Genomic DNA, 21,038 nt, shown 5'->3' with positions numbered 1-21,038 from the left:
ATAATAATTTCTACAATAAAAAAACTACAACGAAATAACTACTACAATGAAAATTCGAATAAATGCTACAAATGAAAATTCTAAATGATTTTTTAGCTTTACTTATGTAGAAATAAACAGAATGATCGCCATTACAAACCAACCGAGCAGCTATCAGCCTTCTTCTTTATGTGTTGTTTTCTTTGTCCAAATAATCTTCCAATGCGTCCCCGCTAGTATTAAAAAAACAACAGACCGTAGGTAATGATGGGTGGAAAATATAGTTGTTCTGTTATTATTCACATTGTATTGATTAGCATACTACAACGTGATAAGTTCTTTTAAATTTTATATATGTATGTCAAGTGACGAATACTCACATTTTCATTTAGAACGCATCCTATCCCAATTAGTCTGATAATTTATTCCCCCAGATCTGTTTTTGCAGCGAATTTCCCCGCCTCGACAAATCGAGTAGATCACTTCGTAACGACGCAGCCGCATGCTAATTATTCCGCTTATACTGCTCCAGTGTTGTTCTTGCATGGCATATCAGTAACAATTTACCAAGAGTAGGTGCTTCTAAAACTAATATTATTAACAATGCTTATCTGTACTTCATGAGCTTGTCAGCGTAAATCCTGCTGGGTATTTCTGCCCTTTCTAACAACAAACGCAAGGTAAAAAGTTATTCGCAAGGAATATGCTAAAAGTGTGACCAGTAAAAACTGGTTCACCAAATATAATGTGGTCAACCTCTGTTATAAACCTCTTGAATGGTCTGCGATGCTAAGTGGTGAGATCGGTGATGTACAATATCCATATAGCAGAAGTGTAGCGGTGTTACGCATTTCCTAAGCTGCGTTAAACGGCGCGATGGACGATAAGGCAACCACTTATAAGTTACAACGAAATAAAATTACTACTACATATTCCCATTATTGTTTCCTTCATCTGGTTTCGGATCACCTAAAGTGATCTCCAAACTCAGCACATACCGATATTTTTGGTGTTTGTCTGTCGAATTCAGTCTTTTGACAGCTATACCGTACTACTTTTGCATAAATCGTGTAGCCAACCGAAAACAGTGCCGGGTAAAAGACTTGATAAGCAGTTAATCGCGACATGCGGATCAGTGACGATTGACCAATACGTTTGTCAGGGAATCATATTTTCATCTACAGTGTTATGCTGAGGATCACAACGAATAATCTGATCGTCTATCACTCAAGCAATCGACTTTCCAGCGGAAATGATGAAACTGTCTTTGCGACTGGCGTAAAATAATATTCACCAGCAAACCGATATCCACCGAGTACCATATATAAATCGGCCACATAGTGAATACTGCGTTGAGACTACAGTTCTTTTTTAAAGGATCTTAATCAGCAGTTTAATTAAGTGGGTAGTGCCTGTTATTGGAACCAGGAACCTTTGATTTCCCTTTCAGCATGAGTTCCGCAATCTGGATCGTCTTGGGTATTTTTATTGTTTGTAATAATCAACAGGTGGCACAAGGTAAAAATAATGTATTCCCACGAATCACGTGAAAACAAAGAAAAAATACTTTAGGAAGTCGTTGAAAAGGTCTTTAATTTACAGCCTCGGCAGACGGGAAGACTGTAACAGGATGGCAGAACATCCGCAGTGACCGGGTACGTCCGTAGCGTATTATCGCTGACCACGTTGCATCTGTAATCCTTTAATTTCCACAATTACTTAATTTCGAATTTAATGTTTATAGATTGCGCGCAATATTTTATCCAACGAATACAGTCGATGGCCAAACGGAATGGTTGTCTACGTATTGCAAGACAAAATCGGTGGGTTGTGAAGTGCTTGAGAATATCGGGGTGAAAGTAACTGTGCCGGTGTTGCAACAGATAACACCACCAAAAAAAACGTTCTAACAGCTATGAGAAACATCAGCCTGGAGACAAATAACTGCATCCGCTTTCGGGAACGCACCAATGAAACTGAATATTTATGGATTACACGCTCTCGCCCAATGTAAGCCATCGAACGTTCTGGTGATGACCTCCAAGCCCTTCCCAGTACAAGCAGACCCAAACCCTTTTTTTTCGTTTGCAGTATCTGCGCGGCAGAAGTGGGCAGACAACGACGTCGGAGCCAAATGTTCGTCAGTGCGCATTGTTCGTTTGCCGACATTCTCCATGGCTTTCTGCATGTTCTCGGCTTCCTTCACGAGCACACACGACCCGATCGGGATAACTACGTAAACATCAACTGGGAGAATATTCCAGGTAGCGTGAATATTGTTATCCGACTCAGTTCTGACCTGATTCGGTATAGTAAACCATAATTCATAACTATGCAGCCTCGCTAGAAAACCCGGTACAACGTTTTTGGGATTATATTCTTGTAGTAGAATTTTTAAAGCTCTGAGGTTTCTATGTGAATTTACTACAACGTATTTTGCAGAAGGATTTGAGCACAATTATCGCAAGCGTGGAGATGACGACGTTACCGTTTCGGGATTGCCTTACGATTTTTCGTCTCTCATGCATGGTGAAGAATATGCGTACGGTTTGAGGCAGCCAGTGATGACACCCGTGAATCCCAACCAAAAACTGACCAAGAATCTGCGTCTCAGTGATTTGGACATCAAGAAAATCTTACGAGTTTACGGATGTTAGCAATTTAGATACACCTTTTGTTTATTAGACGCTCCAGCGAATCGGGTTTGTCATAGAGCGCGCTTTGTGTTAACAAGATAATATGTTAGTTCCCTGTTCGATTCGTACACAATCGTTTCGTACATAATCTTGCTGACTTTGTCGTCAGTTCGTCATAAACGTTGAAAATCACAGCATACTTGCTTGCTTCTGACAAAAAATAAGTCAACTAGGATGCATATCACTTAAACGTGGTACGAATCTTACGGGTTGTCTAGCTCCAGTGCCCCGTTCCAGACTGACAGTGACAACGTGATTGAATATTTTGTACTCGTTTCTGCAGTTGTATGTATAACAGATACAATACAGTACTGTTTACAAAAGTGCAACGACTCTGCATTACAATTGGGAATATCGCTATAACGTTATATTATAGTATTTATAATTTTGAATATTAACACCATCAGAGATAAAAACTGTTAAAAGTCAAAAATTTTAGGCGAAAATTTTCCGTACGTATGTTTGTGAGAAAAAAGTAATCCAAAAACGGCTGAACTGTACAAATACCAGCGTACTAACATGTTCTACATCTTACTCTGCGAGCAGAATTTTGAGGTCTAAAAACTGGAAGCACAAATCAATTTTGAAGCAACTGGAGAGTTGTGGAAAGCGTTCGCCTCCGGCTGGTATTTATGACGGACTGATCGTAACGAGGCGCGTCGTTACGATCAGTCCGTCATAAGTCGAGGCGCGACCGCGGACCGACCTGTCGCTTTTAGCTTTTTTTGTCATGCACGGCCTGTGTATATCTGTGTGTTGCAATATGGAATATGTTCAATATGTTCCTCGGTAGACGGTAGAACGAATTGCGGCATGGCGTACACCCGGCAACCATTTGCCGACAAATATTTTAAAGCTCATTTCAACGGATAGAAAATTAAAACGCTGCGTGCATCCTAGGGCTGACTCTGAATTGCAAAGCGACGAGACCGGTCTGCTGCATTGTCCGACAAAGCACATTTGCTAGATTTCTGTAACAGATAGTCGCTTTTGTAGTCGGCCCCATATAAACACTTTCTTGACTAACCGATTTTATACGGCTTCAGCCAGCATACATAACAAATCGCCTGCGCAGGTTTACACTAATTAAAAGCATCAAATTTTTAAACATTAAAAAAACATCCAAAATCGTTAGTGTCACGCATGATCTTGGGACGTGCGTTAAGTGAACCCAAAACAACCGCTGCATTTCCACGGACTACCGCTAGACTGCAACGTTGTCTTAAAAAGGCGGTAGACCGAGGTTCCCCGGTAACTTCACGAATCTTTCTGCCGACAAAACGGATCAGCTCGGCGAAAGGCGTTCCGAAAGTCCCGAACGTCTCGACTGCCAGCGGGTAAAACAGATAACCCATATATTTGATAAAATCGTATGTCCGGCGCTTGCTTGCTTCTGCCAGTTGTGCTACACTTCCCGCTGTCTTCGAGCTAGCATGCACATGAGATACAGCCACCGTGTCCCAGCATGTGGCGTCCCATACAAGCGCCTTACTATCGCGCACCGGAATCAAAAATATTTGCAACATTGCAACACTTTCCTTAAATGTTGCAATGTTGCAAATATTTTTGGGACTAAACGTCAGCAAAGGTTTGGACAGAAGACTCTTTGCTTTAAGCAAGTTGTATTGTCCGAAATAAATTCCCACTGTCTGTCGCTCGAATCAACTTCCGATGTACATGGCATGAAATAAATTTCCCATTTAGCGCTCGAATACATGCTTCCGATGTACGAGTATTGCACATTGCATGTACAAATGAAGCCGCCGACTGTAAACAGAGCCGGTGCATGGAGATCTTACGATTAAGTGATTAGCAATTAATCATTAAGTCGTGATCAGACTTTGTATGACAGAGTCAACTGAGGAATACTCACATTTTCAATACAATTCCGTGGAAAATAACCAATCTGATCGCTTTTTTCCAGACAATCGGATTCGTTGCGGAAATGATTTAACGTGTTTTCTAAGACTAGCGTCAAACAGAACTTTATCAACACTGCTGAATTCACGCCGTATTTAAAGCAACCCCACATTGATTTATTTGCGCCGGTACGTACTGCATGAATGCTTTTTATACTGTAGTGGCTCGCATATCTTGTACCACAGAGTTGGTGTACGGGAAAAATGTGCATCCAATATACACACTCTAACCGGGCAAAATGCACGCCTACGAAATTATGCTTGATTTGACTTCAAGATGAACTCTCCTTCTGAATCTGTCCAGTCAATCAAACATTTTCTTTAAAATTGTAATTCACCCTAGAAAAGAAGCTCTGTATCTGAGAACACGAACTGTTCTGTAGCTGCAGAATGTTAACGCTGAACGTACCCCTCACTCTGCAGGGGCCCCCCAAAAACCACAACAAATCAGTGTTTGAATTCGAGCTGACAGCAAAGATTTAAGTTAATGGCTGCTTTTGAGCATAAATTTAGTTAATAATTATTCGAGCTCTAATTTTTTTAATAATCAAGAAGGTTCTCCAGACCAGATGTTGAGAAACATCAGAAATTTATCAATGCACGCCAACTGCGAATCGTGCGTTTTGCCCGGTTAGAGTGTGTATATTGGATGCACATTTTTCCCGTACACTAACTCTGTGGTACAAGATGTGCGAGCCACTACAGTACTCGTCCCTGATACCTAATTTTCTGTTTGGCGTGTTTGCCATGAGTTTCACATTCTGGGTCGTGATGGGTAGTTTTGTCGTTTGCTGTAACCAATATTGGCACAAGGTGAAAACAGCTTACTTCTTTGAACCATGCCAACGTTATTAAATACGTTTTGGGCCCTCTAGAAAATTCTATTAATTTACAGGATCAACGGATGCAGAAACCGTAACAGGCGGGATGGCTATCCGCAGTCACCGGGTTCGTTTTTTAACTACTGTACATAATTATTGCGTACTGGATATTGTATCTATTTGTCATGCCAATAATTTTCGGGTTTGTGCCTCGCAGATGGCGCGCAATATTATAACAAGCGAACGCTACCGATGGCCAAACGGAACGATTGCATACGCCGTGCAGGATAAAATTGGTGGGTTCTAAAGTGCCTGAGGTACTCATGGGGAATTTTACCATGCGTCGGTGTCCCCGCAGATAATACAACCAGAGACACCCTTCTAGCGGCAATGAGAAACATTAGTCGGGAGACCAATCACTGTATCCGTTTTCGGGAACGCAGGAATGAAGACGAATATTTGGACATTATACGCTCTCGTCCGGGGTAGGTCGCCAGTTTGGTTGTCCGGACAGGTATACAGCTGAATATTTAACGTATCTGTTACTTGTACAGTACGTGTAATATATGATCGTTTCTCCTACACTATACGTAACGGAGAATACCGCCAAATCCCCTCAATGATCTTTACTGTAGCCGCACACGATAGATAATGATTCGCTCAATCACAACTTCATCATGGCGCTGAGAAATCAGCATAGAAAACAGACGTCTTTAGACACAGATAGCTACGTGAAGATAGTTCACAACAATTGCATAAACGCCGGATTACGCCGGTGAGCAACACTGTATACATGACTATGCGTCACACAGCACTCCCGTTCTTAAGTTTGAAGCACGGCGAAAACCAATCACTTTGAGAAACGGAACATAACTTGAACGATTGGATGACCGTAATGAAGGAAAACGCTATATAAAAATTACATGAAAGAAGAGGTGCAAGCGTTAAGGCAAGGCATTACGGCGAGGGTTCCCGTAGGGTCCGGTTACGAAGTGTCCGGATAACGGGGCGATCGGTTTCGTCGACGGGCTCGTCCGGTTTCCTGGCAGGACGACGAGGTTTGGTGACGCAGTCCCGCTCAATTTCCACGCGCAGCTCGGGATCCACGTCCTCGACGGGAATGTCCCACTGTGAATCAGTGTCACCCATTAAATCCAAATCAGACAGAGGCTCCGTGAACAGTTTTAGTCTCTTTACGTGGACAACAAGAGTGTTTTCACCACGTTTTTAGTACGCACAGACTGGATCTCGTAGTTAAGCTTTGATTTACGGCTAACCACTTTGTACGGTCCAAAGTAATGTGCGATTAATTTTGGAGACAAACCAACAGGAGTTACCGGCGTATACAATAACACCAAATCACCGATTTGGAATTCACGCGGTTCTCTTTTGATATTGCCGGTCAACATATAACCAGCTTGGACATTCTCAATATTAGCTTTTGCAACATCACTAGCCAGTTTAAGACGCTCAACGAGAGCCTGACTGTATTCGTGCATGTTATTCAAATTGTTATTCGGAAGTGCACCAAGCTGTGCGTCCATGACTGAACGGCACTCACGCCCGTACAACAAATAAAATGGTGTTTTATTTGTCGAGGCTTGCTTACTGGTGTTGTAAGCTGTAGTGACATATGGGAGATGTAGGTCCCAATCTTTTTGATTATCACTGACATACAGGCTAAGCATAACGGCTAAAGTTTTATTGAACCGCTCAGTCAATCCATTACACTGTGGATTGTACGCTGTTGTGTTCAGATGCCGCGTTTGACATAGCACTAGAACTTCCTGAACTACATCTGACAGAAATGGACCACCTTGGTCACTCAAAATTCTTGACGGCGCACCGTGACGCAGTATTACTTGATGCACCAAGAAATTAGCAACTGCAATAGCGGTCTGCGCCGGAATAGCTTTGTTTCCACATATTTTGTCAAATAGTCAGTACAGACTATGACATACCGGTTGCCTTTAGCGGTACGGGGAACAGGACCAAAAACATCCACTCCCACCATCTCGAATGCAGTGCCCACTGGAATTGGTTCAATAAGACCACCGGGTTTATCAGTTGGGACTTTACGAAGTTGACATTGTCGACAGCCGCGTATGTACTTACGCACATGATCACGCATGCGCGGCCAAAAGTAGCGCTGACGCACACGAGTATACGTGCGCCAAAATCCCAAATGACCGGATGTACGCTCGTCATGACAAGCGAACAATATGTCACGTCGCAAATGTTTTGGTACTACGAGGAGCAGTACGTCTTCCCGTCAACTAACGCTTTGCGATACAACAAGTTGTTTTTCATGGTATAACACACAGTGTCGCGAGACACCAAACCGATTGCCAACTTGTCAATCACATCACACAGTCGTGGGTCTTGCACCTGTTCATAGTGGAAATCTGGAGTGTCGGTCATGGCTACTAACATGTCCATTTCGACATCAGCACTGTCAGCTGGTTCGACGGGATGTCGCGATAGCGCATCCGCATTCTGGTGACGTTTGCCGCTACGGTATACAATTTCAAAATTGTATTCTTGTAACAAGACCGCCCACCTGCTCAGACGACCGGCTAATTCACGCCGGCTCATAAGCCAACACAGTGCACAGTGGTCTGTCACAATGCGAAACATCTTACCATACAAATAAGGTCGTAACTTTTTAACCGACCAAACAATTGCCAGACACTCTTGTTCAGTGACCGCATAATTACGTTCTGCGGGACTGAAACTTTGCTAACGTACGCCAACACCCGTTCGCAGTCACCCAGTTTAGATACTAAACATGCGCCTATTCCAAGGCCGCTAGCATCGCAGTGTAGCTCGATCTCAGCATTTGGATCATAATGAGCTAAAATCGGCGAACTAATTAGTGCGTGTTTGAGTTTTTCGAAAGCAACCATCTGTTCGGAAGACCACACAAACGGTTCGGTTTTTCTCGTTAACCGTACCAGCGGTTCCGATAGACCGGCAAAATCCCGTACAAACCGACGAAAATACGAACAAAGTCCTAAGAACGACTTTATGTCCGTGACATTTTCTGGTACTGGATAATCTGCGATTGCCAACAGTTTATCGGGATCGGGACTAATACCATTACGGTCAACGACATGACCAAGGTATTTGGTGCAATCGGACGCGAAAACACATTTTGATGGTTTAAGCACAATACCTGCGTGGCGAAGCTTGCGCAGTACGGCATCAAGGTGCTCCATGTGCTCTTCAAACGTCTTCGAATAGATGAGTACATCATCTATGTACACTATAACAAACTGCCATCTGAATTCATTCAGTATTTTGTCCATTGACCTTTGAAAGGTCGCCCCGGCGTTACACAAGCCGAAGGGCATACGGCTGAATTCATATAAGCCGTCAGGCGTCACAAAAGCGGTACGGTCCTTGCTGGACTCCGCTACGGGGATCTACCAGTATCCCCACGCCATATCTAAGGAAGTAAAATAAGCGCACCCACCTAACTGATCAAGCGCGTCGTCCAAGCGGGGCATTGGGTACACGTCCTTCTTGGTAACAGCATTGACCCGGCGATAATCAACACAAAACCTCGTTGTGCCGTCTCGCTTGTGTACGAGTACAATGGGAGACGACCACGGGCTACAGGATGGGGTCACAATGCCTTGGCGGAGCATTTTATCAACTTCTGTACGAATGACAATACGCTCGGCCCACGATCGCCGGTAAGGAGGTTGGGACACTGGCAATGCACTGCCTGTGTCTATAACATGCGAAACTCCTTTTACTTCGCCAATAGGGCGTTCAGCAGTGGGAAACACGCTTACGTGTTTGCGCAACACAGCGTGCAACTGTTCAGTTTGATCGGCAGTTAAATTTGCACCACACTGAAGTTCTGGGAGTTCACACGTTTCAACCACCGAGCACTCTGGAACGCGGTCAACATACATTGGTGTCGCAGACGCAATATTCTGACCCTTACCGATTGTTTGGGTCATGCGAGAGAAATTTGCACACGCCAAATAACACACATTGTTGACAATTTTGACTAGCGCGTTTGATGTACGTAACCCTTTTTGAGCGAACGTGTTAGCGTTTGGGGAAACTATAAACTCCATATTTTCTGGTTTCACACGGCCAGGAAATAGATTACGGTTTAGTTGACATTTCACCCAAGCTACGTGACCAGCGGGAATGTGCACTTTGCGACTTGCAACAAGATTCCGCGCTTTCCATGGCCTGAACTGTTCGCCATCACGTTCATCAAAGCGCCGTATAGTACGACCGGCATAATCAATTACTAGATCCGTTCGCATCAGAAAATCATTACCGACCAATAATTCACGATCGTACGTGTCTAGCACAAGTACGTTAATTTGGTGCGAACAGTTTGCCAATAACACATCAACACAAATAGTGCCGACAGGCGATATCAATTTGCCACTAACACCTTTAACGGGCCGCCCGGTATATGACTGAATACACAGATCTAACATCTGTGCACAGTGCACACTCATAATCGTTACAGCGGAGCCGGTGTCAATCACAGCAGGCACGGCCATACCATTAACATATGCCGTAGTGCAAACTGGAGCCGGAACAGTTGAATCGTCATTTGGTTCTTCTATCGGAAATGCATCGAAAGGAAAACCAGCAAAATCAGGGGGATCAGACGTATGAGCAGCTAAACCCCTGTACTTAGCTACTCTCTGGAGTTTAAATTTCCCTCACCTTCCGACGGCAGAGCATTTCCATGCTTCGCGTGTGCCGCTTTACGTTCCCGCATGCGATCCCAACACCGGCTTTCTTGGTGACCTTGCCGACCGCAGAAATCACACCGCGACTTGTCGTCTTGGTTCCGTTCAACCGTCACAGCCGGTTTGCGGGATTCGCCATTGCCGCCGTTGCGTGTACCACCACGGCCACGTCCACGAGCACGACCTCGGCCACCGCGACCACGGCCTCCACGGGCACCAGCAGCGCCTCCCCGTACAAACGTTTGCGTCAACACAGGCGCGGCTGACTGAGTCTCGGGAGGTGTCGATGAGCCGGCAGCCATCTGGAACTCTTGCTGCAAACGGGCAGAGATAGCTCTGTCCACAGCCTGTTGAAATTCACTGGACTGCAGCACGTTTGACACGTTTGCTGAACTGACATCACCGGCAGCAGTTTCGTCGTCTTCACTTTGCTTCTGCTTTGCCGAGACTTCAGCTGTCAAAATGACATTTGTGTTAGAACTTGTACGTTCCGAATCAACTTTTAACACCTTGAAACGTGTCAATAACTCTTCCGGTGTTGTCGGATTAAGCACCGCCATATGATTACGTAGGCTTGTACTAAGACCGTTCAACAGGTAGCGCACTTTCATTTCGTTTGACATCGCAGTATCGACTTTATGACAAAGGTCAATGATAGAGTAGTAATATTCAACCAGTCTCTCTTTATCCTGATTGAATTTGCGATTTTGCAACTTGTTCTGATAGTCCCACTTCTCATCCTCACTGACAAATTCTGTGAGAAATGCAGTACGCAAAGCGTCCCAAGTCGCAAACGGCTTTCTGAGGTTATACCACTGCTTAGCGGCACCAGCCGTCAAGTAGAACGCAAACCGTTCATTTTGGTTTTGTCCAGCCAATTCGACATGGTCGCTGCTTCTTCAAACTCCTTCATCCATTCACGAGCGTTATGCTCTGAAGGCTTGAATTTATCGCACTGCAGCGGACCACTTACTGGAGCGTCTGTTGCGACCTTTACAAGACTCTGTAGGCCATCAGTAAGTGCTTTAACTTGTGCATCCATATTGACACTTTCAGTATTATTAATGTCAACGAGAACCGTTGCAGTACGTTCTGGTATATCGGTCAAGAAAGGTGACTGTGTACCTGTCTCAACGAGTGGCGAAGCGTCACTTTCAAGTATAACAGCCGACTGTGTTGAGCTTAATGCGGTAACAGGCTCATCGTCATCTGATATTAATTCTTCATCAGATTTGATTTCGCCCTGGGCACGCCTGACCTTTTCGGTTTTGGCAATTCGCCTTCTGCAAACTCTGCTTGACCGTCTGAACGCAACGTCCGTCCTCCGGCTTTTTTTAATATGTCTGCTTCTGTATACGGAAAAGTCTGTGTAGCAGCTTTCGAACTTGAAGCTACAGTTATTGAACTTGCGACAGGCTTATCTGCTGCTGCAGTTGCAACTGACTTATCTGCTTTCTTAGTTAGCGGTTGCGTTGATTTACCGCTCTTGTCGGACATTAACGTCGACAATTATTTAACCAAGAATAGCATTACAAATAATGTTGGATTGCGCCTGGTGCAGCATGTATCCCAACACGACATTAGCAGTCAAACTACCAGCAGATAAGAGAATTAACAGTTGAGTTGACCACGAGCAACAGCTCATCAACTTTCTGATCGGTGCTACTATACAGTTCAAAACTTTACACATTTTGAACAAAAGCAACAACCAAATATTGTACGATATGCGATTCTTGTACGAATATTACATTCAAAAGAACTATCCGCTGAATAACGGAATCACATACCCAAAGCCGCTTCCACCGCCTTTAAACGTTCATTACAGGTGTCGTAAAGATGGGTATAAAATGGATCAATAACGGGAGCCGTCATATCGACTGAGAACAGAAAGGTCACCGGGCTATTACGGTTGCTAAACGCATCCACCCAGGAGCGCCATAATATATGATCGTTTCTCCTACACTATACGTAACGGAGAATACCGCCAAATCCCCTCAATGATCTTTACTGTAGCCGCACACGATAGATAATGATTCGCTCAATCACAACTTCATCATGGCGCTGAGAAATCAGCATAGAAAACAGACGTCTTTAGACACAGATAGCTACGTGAAGATAGTTCACAACAATTGCATAAACGCCGGATTACGCCGGTGAGCAACACTGTATACATGACTATGCGTCACACAGCACGTGCGCTGCAGGAGTGGGCAGGCAGCGACATACGAACAAAATGTTTGTGAGCGCACAGTGTTCATTCGCCGACCTTCTGCATGTTCTCCTTCATGTCCTCGGCTTTTTTCACGAGCATACACGACCCGATCACGACAGCGATGTGCACGTCAGCTGGGAGAATATTCCAGGTAAACCAGATAATAAGAATGTGACGTTAAAGTGGTAAGATCACGAATTTCGCATGTTCTTCACATTTGCATAACACATGAAAGTATATGTCTGTACACAATCAGTCTGTACAGTCCAAAGCACTTGGGGCATTAGCAGACGTACATTATAAAGACGAGAAACATCGACCTTTTTTCTATTCGATCAGTAGCGCTTAAAAAAGTTGCAAACATGTTTGAATCCAAAGTACGACAATAATTATACAGTATCGCGATGATTATGACTGAGCGCGTCACATGTATACATTTTTAAATAATTACAGTATAACGATTGACTGATCACGAATAATAATATTTTATAGAAGCCTTTAAAGACAATTACCCCAAGCCCGGAGATGGTCTAACCGTATTGGAATTCCCTCACTATTTTTTGTCCATTACGCGTAACAAAGAATTCGCGTACAGCTGTATCCTGCCAGTAATGATTCCCATGAATCCTACCCAAAACCTGACAACGAGTTCTCGTCTGAGTGATTCGGACATCAAGAAAATCTTGAGAGCTTACGAATGTTAAAGCCGCCCATAGAGTGATCATGAGCAATGCGCGCGCCCAGCTCAGCGGATTATCGCACGGTGCTACATCGATGGGCTGTACAGTGTATAATTTCTCTGTACAAAGTTGAATACTCGTATTGTTGCAGTCCCTACATAAGTCCTTTTTTAATTTTGCCAAGGCTGTTATTGGGCATAAAAGGGAAAAATGATATGCAGTACAATTACTTGCTTCATGACATCAGAATGTTTATGGTGATGATTGTACTCGATGTTGGTACGCAAACATATTGTGAAATTCTTGTGCAGCTCATAGCAAATGTCAAACAAAATTATAGTCAAAAATACATTATTCTGGTTTTCCAGTATTATGGTATATTAATGTGTATACATTGTGTATAAGCGAATAATGTTGTAATTGACACCAAACGGGAATTTTGTCAAGACTACGCGATGACTAAAAATATAGTTTGCACGGTGTGCAGTGTTATGGTAGAATATCTGTACTTGGGAATTGCGGCGCAACGTATTAAGGTTTTATGATGCCTTACTCCAGTACAGTACGCGGTAAAATTTATAGAGTAACTGGGAATCAAAATGCTGAAAATAAAACACTCCGGTGCGGATGCAGAATATGAATTAATGGTGCTTGAACCTTGGTATAACATGAACACGGTACGGTACGAGCATTAAATTTTATGAATGCGGAAAGAGTTATGATATTTGCTTGGGATAATAATACCGGCGTGTACGATTCATTTATTACTTAGCACAAAGGCAGTGATATCATTTCTCGACATAGCTCAGCAATATAAGGCATGAAATATGGATACAACATGCATTAACGTCTATCCTTGCAAAGCAACGCTAAAAATACTGCAGTCTGTCTAGTCAAGGTCTGTTAGTTTCGGTACCCAACTATTATGGTCTGATTTAAATTCAGTTCCGCCCGGTTTTAAATAACGATATTCAAAAACACATTTTTACAAGTTAGACCAGCAATATCTGTGATTCCGTTGTAATCATACCCCTGCTGCACTGCAGTGTGTAATTTTTAAGGTTGGGATGTTGTAATATTATCATGTTTCATACTGGAGAGGTATTCTAGCAAACGGTGAAGCGGTGTTGATTTATTCAAAAAAGACGCCTAAATGGATGCTTACCGAACCGGAAGAGACGCAGCAACAGGGTCGAGGATTGTTGCAGCTGCAAATTTTAATGATTTAGCGGAGAATGTGGAAGCGCCTTCACCCAACCAGCATCCGCAGCAAGCCAACGTTATGCCAATTTCCCATAAAATCTTTAAGACGGCGATATTGGTGATCAGTGGGTTGTATCTGGTAGGTAATGCATCACACTGATTCACACATATCTGTCACCGTGTATACCAAATGCTGGCACGTACGTATAAAAGCTGTGGGACTACGGTGATTTCCCATCTGGAATTTAGGGAGTCGGAATTCTCTTCATAGCGGGCGGCGTTATAATCTGGAATGAGCGCCTCTTCAATGTAGATCACTTCGAATTCGTCGATCTGCAAAGCATAACCGATAACGTTATTGGTTTAGCCATCACCGTGGGTGCACTGACTCTGGTGGTCGCCGCACTGGGACTTCCGGCTGGTAGCTGCCGAAACCGATACGCGATATTATCGGTGAGTTGTCACGTTTTACCTCACTGATGCTAATGAATTATGGATGGACTGTTCGGTAAACATCCGCAACTTGCGACAGTGAAGCGGCTTTCACGAAAGGCCCACGCGATGTGACTCCGTCATCACTTTCCGAAAACAGTAAAAATGATGTTTATAGTTCGGAGTGGCGCTTATCGTCCTTATGGTCTTTCAACTGGTCTGTCTAGGCTTAGGATTTTCTGGGAAACATCAGGTAGGCGTAAGTACTGTAGATTACTAACTATAGCTCTAGTTTGTAGTAAGTAGTTATTTATTTATAAAATAGTTATTTACCTACTGTAGTTTTGATTTACAGTAATTTATTTGTACTTAGTTTGCCTTAAAATGTAGTGTTGATAGTACGGTTCTGATTAAGCATTTGCATTGCGCCCTAGATGGAAACCCAATTAACTGACGATTTGTGGCACGATATAGCACACTACAACGAATCGAACCATCACAAAATTGACAAAGTGCAAAGAGAGGTACTCGGGCAAGCACTTCTACGTATCATGCGCCATGCTGTTTTTAATGCTTCTCATTTGCGAACTGCAATTTTCGGAACGAACCAAAGCGAAACGGTAATTACATATGTAGTGACTGTATATTTTCGTAGCTGTGCTGTTGCGGGGTGGACTCATTTGGAGACTGGCTCGATTCAGGCCAGCCTGCAACGATGAGCGTATCGGCCAGAAAACGCAAACCAAATACCTTCAATGGATATCTGCCTAAAACTGGGAAATTTATGAAAGTAGCCGTCTCGTTCAACGTAACGGTTTCCGGTATTCCACACCGTTACCCACCGCTATCCTGCTGCAATTTAGTGGACGAGACTCTGTGCATATTCGATGTGGAAACGGTCTATGCCTGTGCTCAAAGTGACCAAAACAACAACTGCGATTTCTATACACGCGGATGTGCGCCGCTGCTGCGTGATACACTCAGGGAAATGATGGGGATAATTGGCGCTGTGGCCGCTGTATTACTGTTTCTCGATGTGAGACAGATAACTGTAACCGTAACCGTTCGATCAAACGCCCATAACTGCTAGTTTTCTTTACAGATTGCTGGAATTATCTGCGCTGCTTGGCTGTTTTGCCGGTTGTATCGGATAGCAGGCCCATTATTCGCATTCAGGCGGCTGGATAATATCCGCGAAATAGATCAACGGGAAGACCATCATGGTGCTGCAAGTGAAACCCGCTGAGCGAATGTATCTGCTTTTGTCCTTTTGCCAACTTTTTCACGCTTGCTTCGTTGTTCGTAGTAAATTTAATTTTGTTAGCCACAAAATAAAATTACTTTCACATTTTTAATCAAATCAGGGTCATCGACTGGCTTAAGATTTACAAAAACTAAATAAAAAGCATCACAAACTACCGCACATTGAACGCTAGACTGGGCATTCGTCGCTGAAGCAATTGCAATAATGTAACACATGAGAAATATCATAGATCTCTAACTTGACCCGAATAACACACCCAATCGCTGGCGAAGACTTCGAAGAGAAGTTTTACGCCGGACCGATCGCGATGTCGAGCGGAACGTACTGCTTTGTGAGCTGGATGCAGTGGCAATCATCAACGGCAGCGCAATAGGCTCTTCTTGCATTTGCAACTGATTCGTGGAAGAGCTTCCTTGGATAATGCCAGTTGTCGCTTCTGTCACCGGAAGTGGGGTAGTGGAAATCAATATACGGGTTGGCAAATTAGCCTGAATAGCATAGCTTTGGTTTTGTCCAGAGCTTGGTCGCTGTATCATGTTATCCAGAATAGGTTGCTCCGGTACCGACCACGAACAATATGCTTGCTTCAGTTTGGCAACATCCAGATGCGTTAAAGTCTGACGCTGTCCCATCTTCTTGTTTTCCCCTAATTTCGGTAGGATGGTTGGTTGGTTGCTGCCTTTCTTTTTAAACTCGAAAGGGTGGTAATGCATTATGGATTCTACGTCATATTGCGTGCCGTACATCGACATATTCCGTAGCACTGCGAAATTGTGCAGCGCTCGCGGTTCTATGTTTTCGGCATAGATTTCCACATAATCATCACGATCCGGCCGGCTCTGCTCGTGGAACATTCCCAGAGCATGGAGAATCTCGTGTATGATTGTTCCCTGTGACGCTAGACAGCCTGTCCCCATGAACACCGTGGTTAAGCTGCCCGGATGCCGTCCTATTTGGGCCTCGCACTGCGACCTGGTACAGAAGTATCAGTAAGTGGTTATTTTGCGAGAGCCAAATTTTTACTCGATGCTTCGCCGGTTCTTATTAAATTAAGCGTAACTAATTTTCTGATTGGCTTCTTACGAAATCAAAGCCGGTAAAATCATTAATTCAACTACCTCATCATAATTATGTACAACATTCTTGGATGCATTCTGTTCTGCAGTTTAATATTGTATTCTTACGAATATCGTCCCACTCGGAAGTGGATGTATTCCCCTTCTCTGGTCTGCCTCTGAAATTGTAGGCATTTGGTTTCGTTTTCGATGAAACGCATAGCTGCTTCAATCTTTCGACGGTCCCAAATACCTGTCATCATTGTAAACACCGCTACGCTATCGGAAGTAAAGAAATGCATAGATACAACAATTGTGTCCTGCACTGTTGAATTCTAAACTAACTTGGATCTGAATTCTGATCTATCACATTCTGATCTTCGTTCTGACTCTGATCTCATTCTGATCTGATCATACTGTATTCTTGTTGGATGCGGTAAGGAATAGGCTTTTCCTTTGGCCAGTAATTATACTCGGCCAAATGCCCAGTTCGCAGCACTTCGGTATTCTGAGAACCTGAAACCTCTTCATCCCATATAATGTCATCTGCATTAAACAGTAATCGGTTGTTCGCTTGTCCTTCCTCCAACACACTTTTATCAATCCGGGTCTTCCAGTCTGCAACGAGACGGGACGCTTCAGCTGGAAGCCTGAATATGGCTGGCAATAACGCAGACTATATCTGTACCCGTGGGCAGAGTGAATCCCCTGGACAACGATGCAGTAATGAAAACACACAGCAGATGTTTTGTTAACATTTTTAGTAGAATTTTTGTAGGATATTATAATCAATGCTGATATTAAAGCGGATAAGTGTAGTAATAGTAAAAGTTACCCAAGAACAAAAATCCTTTTACCAAAGAACATGCAAATTGGTACTAGCTCTAATCAAAATTATTGTGGTAAAAGTGTCACTCAATTACAGTAAACAAACTGAACGGAGTAAAAGTATTTGAACGAAAATCAGTGTGTTGAAAGTCTGATGCCGTATTCTGTGCGTACTCTTATGCCCCCCTATGCGCTGGTTTCAAAATGGCCGAAGTGCGACAGTTTTTTGTACAGTCGATATATTGTAGCATGGGAAAATTGGTTATCGCTTCGATCGACATACAGTACTAGGCTCAGAGTGGCCAAGGCAAATGTGCAAGTGCATACATACTGTACTCTGTACGGTTATATAATCAGATTGAAAAATGTTTCAGCCGCAAAAGGCAAGGTGAAACGGCAAAGGCAAAGGGGAGGCAAAGGTAAAGTAGGCCGACCCGATGCGCTCATTCTAAAAATAACGTGGATGGAGAAACCATGAAGAATTATTCCTAATCCCTATAGAAATAGCCGCGCATTAAATCTACGATAACAGCGATAATTTTAACTCAGGCTGCACTACGACTCAAAATGACTGTCGCGATATTATAAAAATACTAAATGTGTTGATTGAAACAATTATTTAGCTTCAAGCTTTTCCGCGATTGTTTTCCGCCCTTTGGCTAAATCATTAACTAAGTTGTTTACAGTATTGGTTTAGGTAATTACTGCTACTCACTGGGCCAGGTCGTTTCACCCAGTTCCTCTGTTTGAACTTTATTTGGTAAGGAATAATTATGAGAATTCTAATTCAAAATTTTAATTTCAGTTGCGACTCAAAATTTGCTCCTAAAAATTACGGTATAATAAAATGGGACCACCAAAACTACTTAAAGCACGAAAAGTCTTGTTGTTTCCAGTCGGTGGTAATCGATAAGCAGGCTCATGGGCCTGTATACGGTTTGCAAGTATTAATCACTTGTATATCTGTGTGTCACAGAGTCACACCGTTGTCTGGGAGCTCATCAAAAGCGGGAAATTTGGCACTGCAGTATAAAAATTATGGCATAAATAGTCAGCGTATAAAAAAACAACCAAGGTTAACGGTATGCTGCTAGTAATAGTATGAGTTTGGTTTAACAGTTGTAGTAGCTGTTCTGTCCGGTGCTGGCTCGATAGCTTCCGCTAATCCCTGTAGACTCAGTTGAATGCACCGATCGCCAGAACCTTGCAGTGCACAAGGTGGACCATTACTGGTCTGCCCAACCAGTGGTATATCGTTGACACTGCATCCATACTTGCTGAAGAACGGTGTTATGATGGCGTCAAAACTGGTTTTGTCCACGGCTGATAGCTGTGCGGGATCTTGTCGAGTGACGGCGGACACATATGGCGCCCGACAGTTGCCACTCGCCGGGTCGGGAATGATGCATCCGTAGTACAAGGCATAATGGCTGTCCAAGTATAATGTGGTCAGTTGGAAAAATACTGGAATCAAATGGAGCGTTTTAACAGGGAATGAGTACAGCGTTTATGCTAAAAAATACCTCGATCACCGGCTTGCGAAACCGGCCCTAGTAAACCGTCAGCCTGTCCGTTCACGCCTAGTTCGCCTATGTAGAAGCCATTCAGACAGACGTTGTTACTTATAACAGCGTACTCCATCCACATCAACTGCGCTTTCACACTGGACATCGGAAGGGAGGAATTGCCGATGACGTGCCAGTTCAGTTGCGAGTTACTCACACCACTTTCGACCGATTTAAATCGGTATCCGTTCCACAAACCAGCCATCTATAAAAAAAACTGGTGCCTGAAATACTTAACTGTATACAGTTGCCGCGCCCAGTTGTAACACCGGCTATAAACACTGATAACGTTTCTTTGACAGACTACGATTCATAGTGTAACATGCCTGTGTGGGATCGTACGACATTGTCGCCAGAATGGAATTGGGCAGTTGGCAAGTGGACGGCGGTGGTACACCCGAGGCCCCAAAATTCCCGGTCGGCATTGCGGATGTGTTCATCAGCTGCAGACCACGCGCCAGCTTCGCGCTGCAGTCCGGGAAATCGAGAAACGGACAGTCCGGCATGTCGTTGTAAACTTGTAGCGGAACATCCGTAGCCTTAATACAGTACGGCTCAAAGGCCTTATCGATTATAGCATCCAGTTCCGCTTTCTCGGCGGCTGTAAAATTCCCTGGGAACTTGCGGGTCTGCGCCCAGATGACAGGTGTCACGCAGGTCCCATCGGCTTTATGCCCATAACAGCCGTATCCGATGACCATTTTATCGTAGTCGTGATAGACCACCGCATAATTCCCCTGTCCTGTGAAAATCCGCAAACAAAGAGCTGGAAAACCGTTCGGGTAAATAAGGAGCTTTGACATACGCATGACGAAATTGTCTTCGACTACAGCCACATTCCCCACCAATCGTCCGTCCTCCGTGTACAGTCCCGACCAGTAATGGCCGACGCAGGTTTTATTCTCCGGTATGTCGTACTGAACAAACTGCCCGGTCATGGCGTATGCCGGCGTGTTCGTCAGAGTGTCCACGGTCTGGGCGATACTGACGAAACGGATACGCTGATTGATCGAGCCTGTTTGTTGCAACACTTCGGACAGTTGCCGGTATTTGTACCAATCGCCCACCATCTACAATCACCAAAAATCCAAAGCAAACTTTTATCTAGGCATGGTTGAAATACGACGGAAATGGGATGTACCTGTGGCGGAATGTTTTTATCGCCCGCTGGCGGGAGAACAACCGACGGGAAACGTGCTTGACATGATGGAGATTGCTGTGCCCAGCACACTAACATCTGCGCTGTAATTCAGTATAATTGAACATTTCTTGGATGGCGTGCAAAACCGATGCGAACTTACAAAAAAGGAAGAAGAGGAGCGCCATCGTGGTGTACTCATCGTGTTCCGACTTCATGGTTTGACTGACCGGTGTGTGTATGAGCAACACCTCGGAACGTTGTGAGGATGGATACAAAATGAACCAAGATACTACAAGAAGAAACAGCGCAGTGTAGTATTTTGTAGTAAACGATCATCCGTGACTGGAGGCAGTACATCGGCGGTTGTTCGCTGACCGGTAATTTGGTTAACCGATTTATGACACCTGTGTAACCGACAGGAGATCGATCATCGACATAAGATATTGTGAAGCATGAGACAATCGCTGCACTTGACATTAAATTCGGCTAGAGTTGAAGGCGTTGTATAGTTTT

General features: G+C 43.9%; 6 protein-coding genes across 7 annotated transcripts; 3 read left to right on the top strand and 3 right to left on the bottom strand.

The window, feature by feature from the left end:
- Nucleotides 1-1,261: 1,261 nt before the first annotated feature.
- LOC129592854 (astacin-like metalloprotease toxin 2) lies at nt 1,262-2,824 on the top strand. The gene is made up of 6 exons (XM_055488991.1): nt 1,262-1,497; nt 1,582-1,634; nt 1,724-1,802; nt 1,863-1,989; nt 2,071-2,243; nt 2,422-2,824. The coding sequence occupies exons 1-6, from the start codon at nt 1,431-1,433 to the stop codon at nt 2,634-2,636; spliced, it is 714 nt and encodes a 237-aa protein (XP_055344966.1). The 5' UTR covers nt 1,262-1,430; the 3' UTR covers nt 2,637-2,824.
- A 1,780-nt stretch (nt 2,825-4,604) lies between these two features.
- On the top strand, nt 4,605-13,360 carry LOC129592809 (astacin-like metalloprotease toxin 2). 2 transcript variants are annotated; one of them, XM_055488928.1, is made up of 6 exons: nt 4,605-4,723; nt 5,490-5,542; nt 5,633-5,711; nt 5,774-5,900; nt 12,336-12,508; nt 12,850-13,360. In XM_055488928.1, exons 2-6 carry the CDS (start codon nt 5,522-5,524, stop codon nt 13,059-13,061), a joined length of 612 nt encoding a protein of 203 aa, XP_055344903.1. In that variant the 5' UTR covers nt 4,605-4,723; nt 5,490-5,521; the 3' UTR covers nt 13,062-13,360. The 2 variants fall into 2 exon arrangements, with proteins under 2 accessions (XP_055344903.1, XP_055344904.1); XM_055488929.1 differs by lacking the exon at nt 4,605-4,723 and adding an exon at nt 5,123-5,407.
- Nucleotides 6,046-12,331, bottom strand: LOC129592808 (uncharacterized). The gene is made up of 3 exons (XM_055488927.1): nt 11,933-12,331; nt 10,120-10,599; nt 6,046-6,543 (listed from the first exon to the last, which is right to left on the bottom strand). The coding sequence occupies exons 1-3, from the start codon at nt 12,015-12,017 to the stop codon at nt 6,494-6,496; spliced, it is 615 nt and encodes a 204-aa protein (XP_055344902.1). The 5' UTR covers nt 12,018-12,331; the 3' UTR covers nt 6,046-6,493.
- Nucleotides 13,361-13,899: 539 nt separating the features above from the next.
- LOC129592812 (tetraspanin-3-like) lies at nt 13,900-16,074 on the top strand. Its single transcript, XM_055488933.1, has 6 exons — nt 13,900-14,379; nt 14,490-14,693; nt 14,851-14,925; nt 15,107-15,196; nt 15,328-15,708; nt 15,775-16,074. Exons 1-6 carry the CDS (start codon nt 14,191-14,193, stop codon nt 15,916-15,918), a joined length of 1,083 nt encoding a protein of 360 aa, XP_055344908.1. The 5' UTR covers nt 13,900-14,190; the 3' UTR covers nt 15,919-16,074.
- Nucleotides 15,998-17,952, bottom strand: LOC129592811 (hatching enzyme 1.2-like). Its single transcript, XM_055488932.1, has 4 exons — nt 17,680-17,952; nt 17,409-17,609; nt 17,121-17,244; nt 15,998-16,908 (listed from the first exon to the last, which is right to left on the bottom strand). Exons 1-4 carry the CDS (start codon nt 17,747-17,749, stop codon nt 16,170-16,172), a joined length of 1,134 nt encoding a protein of 377 aa, XP_055344907.1. The 5' UTR covers nt 17,750-17,952; the 3' UTR covers nt 15,998-16,169.
- Nucleotides 17,953-18,700: 748 nt separating this feature from the next.
- Nucleotides 18,701-20,815, bottom strand: LOC129592848 (uncharacterized). Its single transcript, XM_055488981.1, has 6 exons — nt 20,686-20,815; nt 20,526-20,626; nt 20,190-20,454; nt 19,711-20,126; nt 19,343-19,589; nt 18,701-19,283 (listed from the first exon to the last, which is right to left on the bottom strand). The coding sequence occupies exons 1-6, from the start codon at nt 20,738-20,740 to the stop codon at nt 18,910-18,912; spliced, it is 1,458 nt and encodes a 485-aa protein (XP_055344956.1). The 5' UTR covers nt 20,741-20,815; the 3' UTR covers nt 18,701-18,909.
- Between the last annotated feature and the right edge of the window lie 223 nt (nt 20,816-21,038).

This window comes from Paramacrobiotus metropolitanus, unplaced genomic scaffold, assembly GCF_019649055.1.
Source record: "Paramacrobiotus metropolitanus isolate TYO unplaced genomic scaffold, Prichtersi_v1.0 Parri_scaffold0000056, whole genome shotgun sequence".
In the NCBI taxonomy this organism is placed as follows: domain Eukaryota; kingdom Metazoa; phylum Tardigrada; class Eutardigrada; order Parachela; family Macrobiotidae; genus Paramacrobiotus; species Paramacrobiotus metropolitanus.
The sequence above is the reverse complement of the archived record's forward strand: the minus strand, read 5'-3'. Positions and strand labels throughout refer to the sequence as shown.

Coding starts and splice junctions, on each gene's coding strand:
- LOC129592854 (XM_055488991.1), top strand. CDS start 1,431: ATGAGTTCCGCAATCTGGATCGTCTTGGGTATTTTTATTGTTTGTAAT. Junction 1,635..1,723: donor AGAACATCCGCAGTGACCGG/GTACGTCCGTAG, acceptor TAATGTTTATAG/ATTGCGCGCAATATTTTATC. Junction 1,990..2,070: donor ATTACACGCTCTCGCCCAAT/GTAAGCCATCGA, acceptor TTTCGTTTGCAG/TATCTGCGCGGCAGAAGTGG.
- LOC129592809 (XM_055488928.1), top strand. CDS start 5,522: ATGGCTATCCGCAGTCACCGG. Junction 5,543..5,632: donor TGGCTATCCGCAGTCACCGG/GTTCGTTTTTTA, acceptor TGTGCCTCGCAG/ATGGCGCGCAATATTATAAC. Junction 5,712..5,773: donor CGCCGTGCAGGATAAAATTG/GTGGGTTCTAAA, acceptor GTGTCCCCGCAG/ATAATACAACCAGAGACACC.
- LOC129592808 (XM_055488927.1), bottom strand. CDS start 12,017: ATGACGGCTCCCGTTATTGATCCATTTTATACCCATCTTTACGACACC. Junction 10,600..11,932: donor GGCGGTGGAAGCGGCTTTGG/GTATGTGATTCC, acceptor TCATTTTGACAG/CTGAAGTCTCGGCAAAGCAG. Junction 6,544..10,119: donor AAATGCTCTGCCGTCGGAAG/GTGAGGGAAATT, acceptor ACTGATTCACAG/TGGGACATTCCCGTCGAGGA.
- LOC129592812 (XM_055488933.1), top strand. CDS start 14,191: ATGGATGCTTACCGAACCGGAAGAGACGCAGCAACAGGGTCGAGGATT. Junction 14,926..15,106: donor GATTTTCTGGGAAACATCAG/GTAGGCGTAAGT, acceptor ATTGCGCCCTAG/ATGGAAACCCAATTAACTGA. Junction 15,709..15,774: donor CTGTATTACTGTTTCTCGAT/GTGAGACAGATA, acceptor TTTTCTTTACAG/ATTGCTGGAATTATCTGCGC.
- LOC129592811 (XM_055488932.1), bottom strand. CDS start 17,749: ATGTTAACAAAACATCTGCTGTGTGTTTTCATTACTGCATCGTTGTCC. Junction 17,610..17,679: donor GGGATTCACTCTGCCCACGG/GTACAGATATAG, acceptor GTCTCGTTGCAG/ACTGGAAGACCCGGATTGAT. Junction 17,245..17,408: donor CCGCATCCAACAAGAATACA/GTATGATCAGAT, acceptor CAATGATGACAG/GTATTTGGGACCGTCGAAAG.
- LOC129592848 (XM_055488981.1), bottom strand. CDS start 20,740: ATGAAGTCGGAACACGATGAGTACACCACGATGGCGCTCCTCTTCTTC. Junction 19,590..19,710: donor TGTCGTACGATCCCACACAG/GCATGTTACACT, acceptor TTTTTTTTATAG/ATGGCTGGTTTGTGGAACGG. Junction 19,284..19,342: donor TTCGCAAGCCGGTGATCGAG/GTATTTTTTAGC, acceptor ATTTGATTCCAG/TATTTTTCCAACTGACCACA.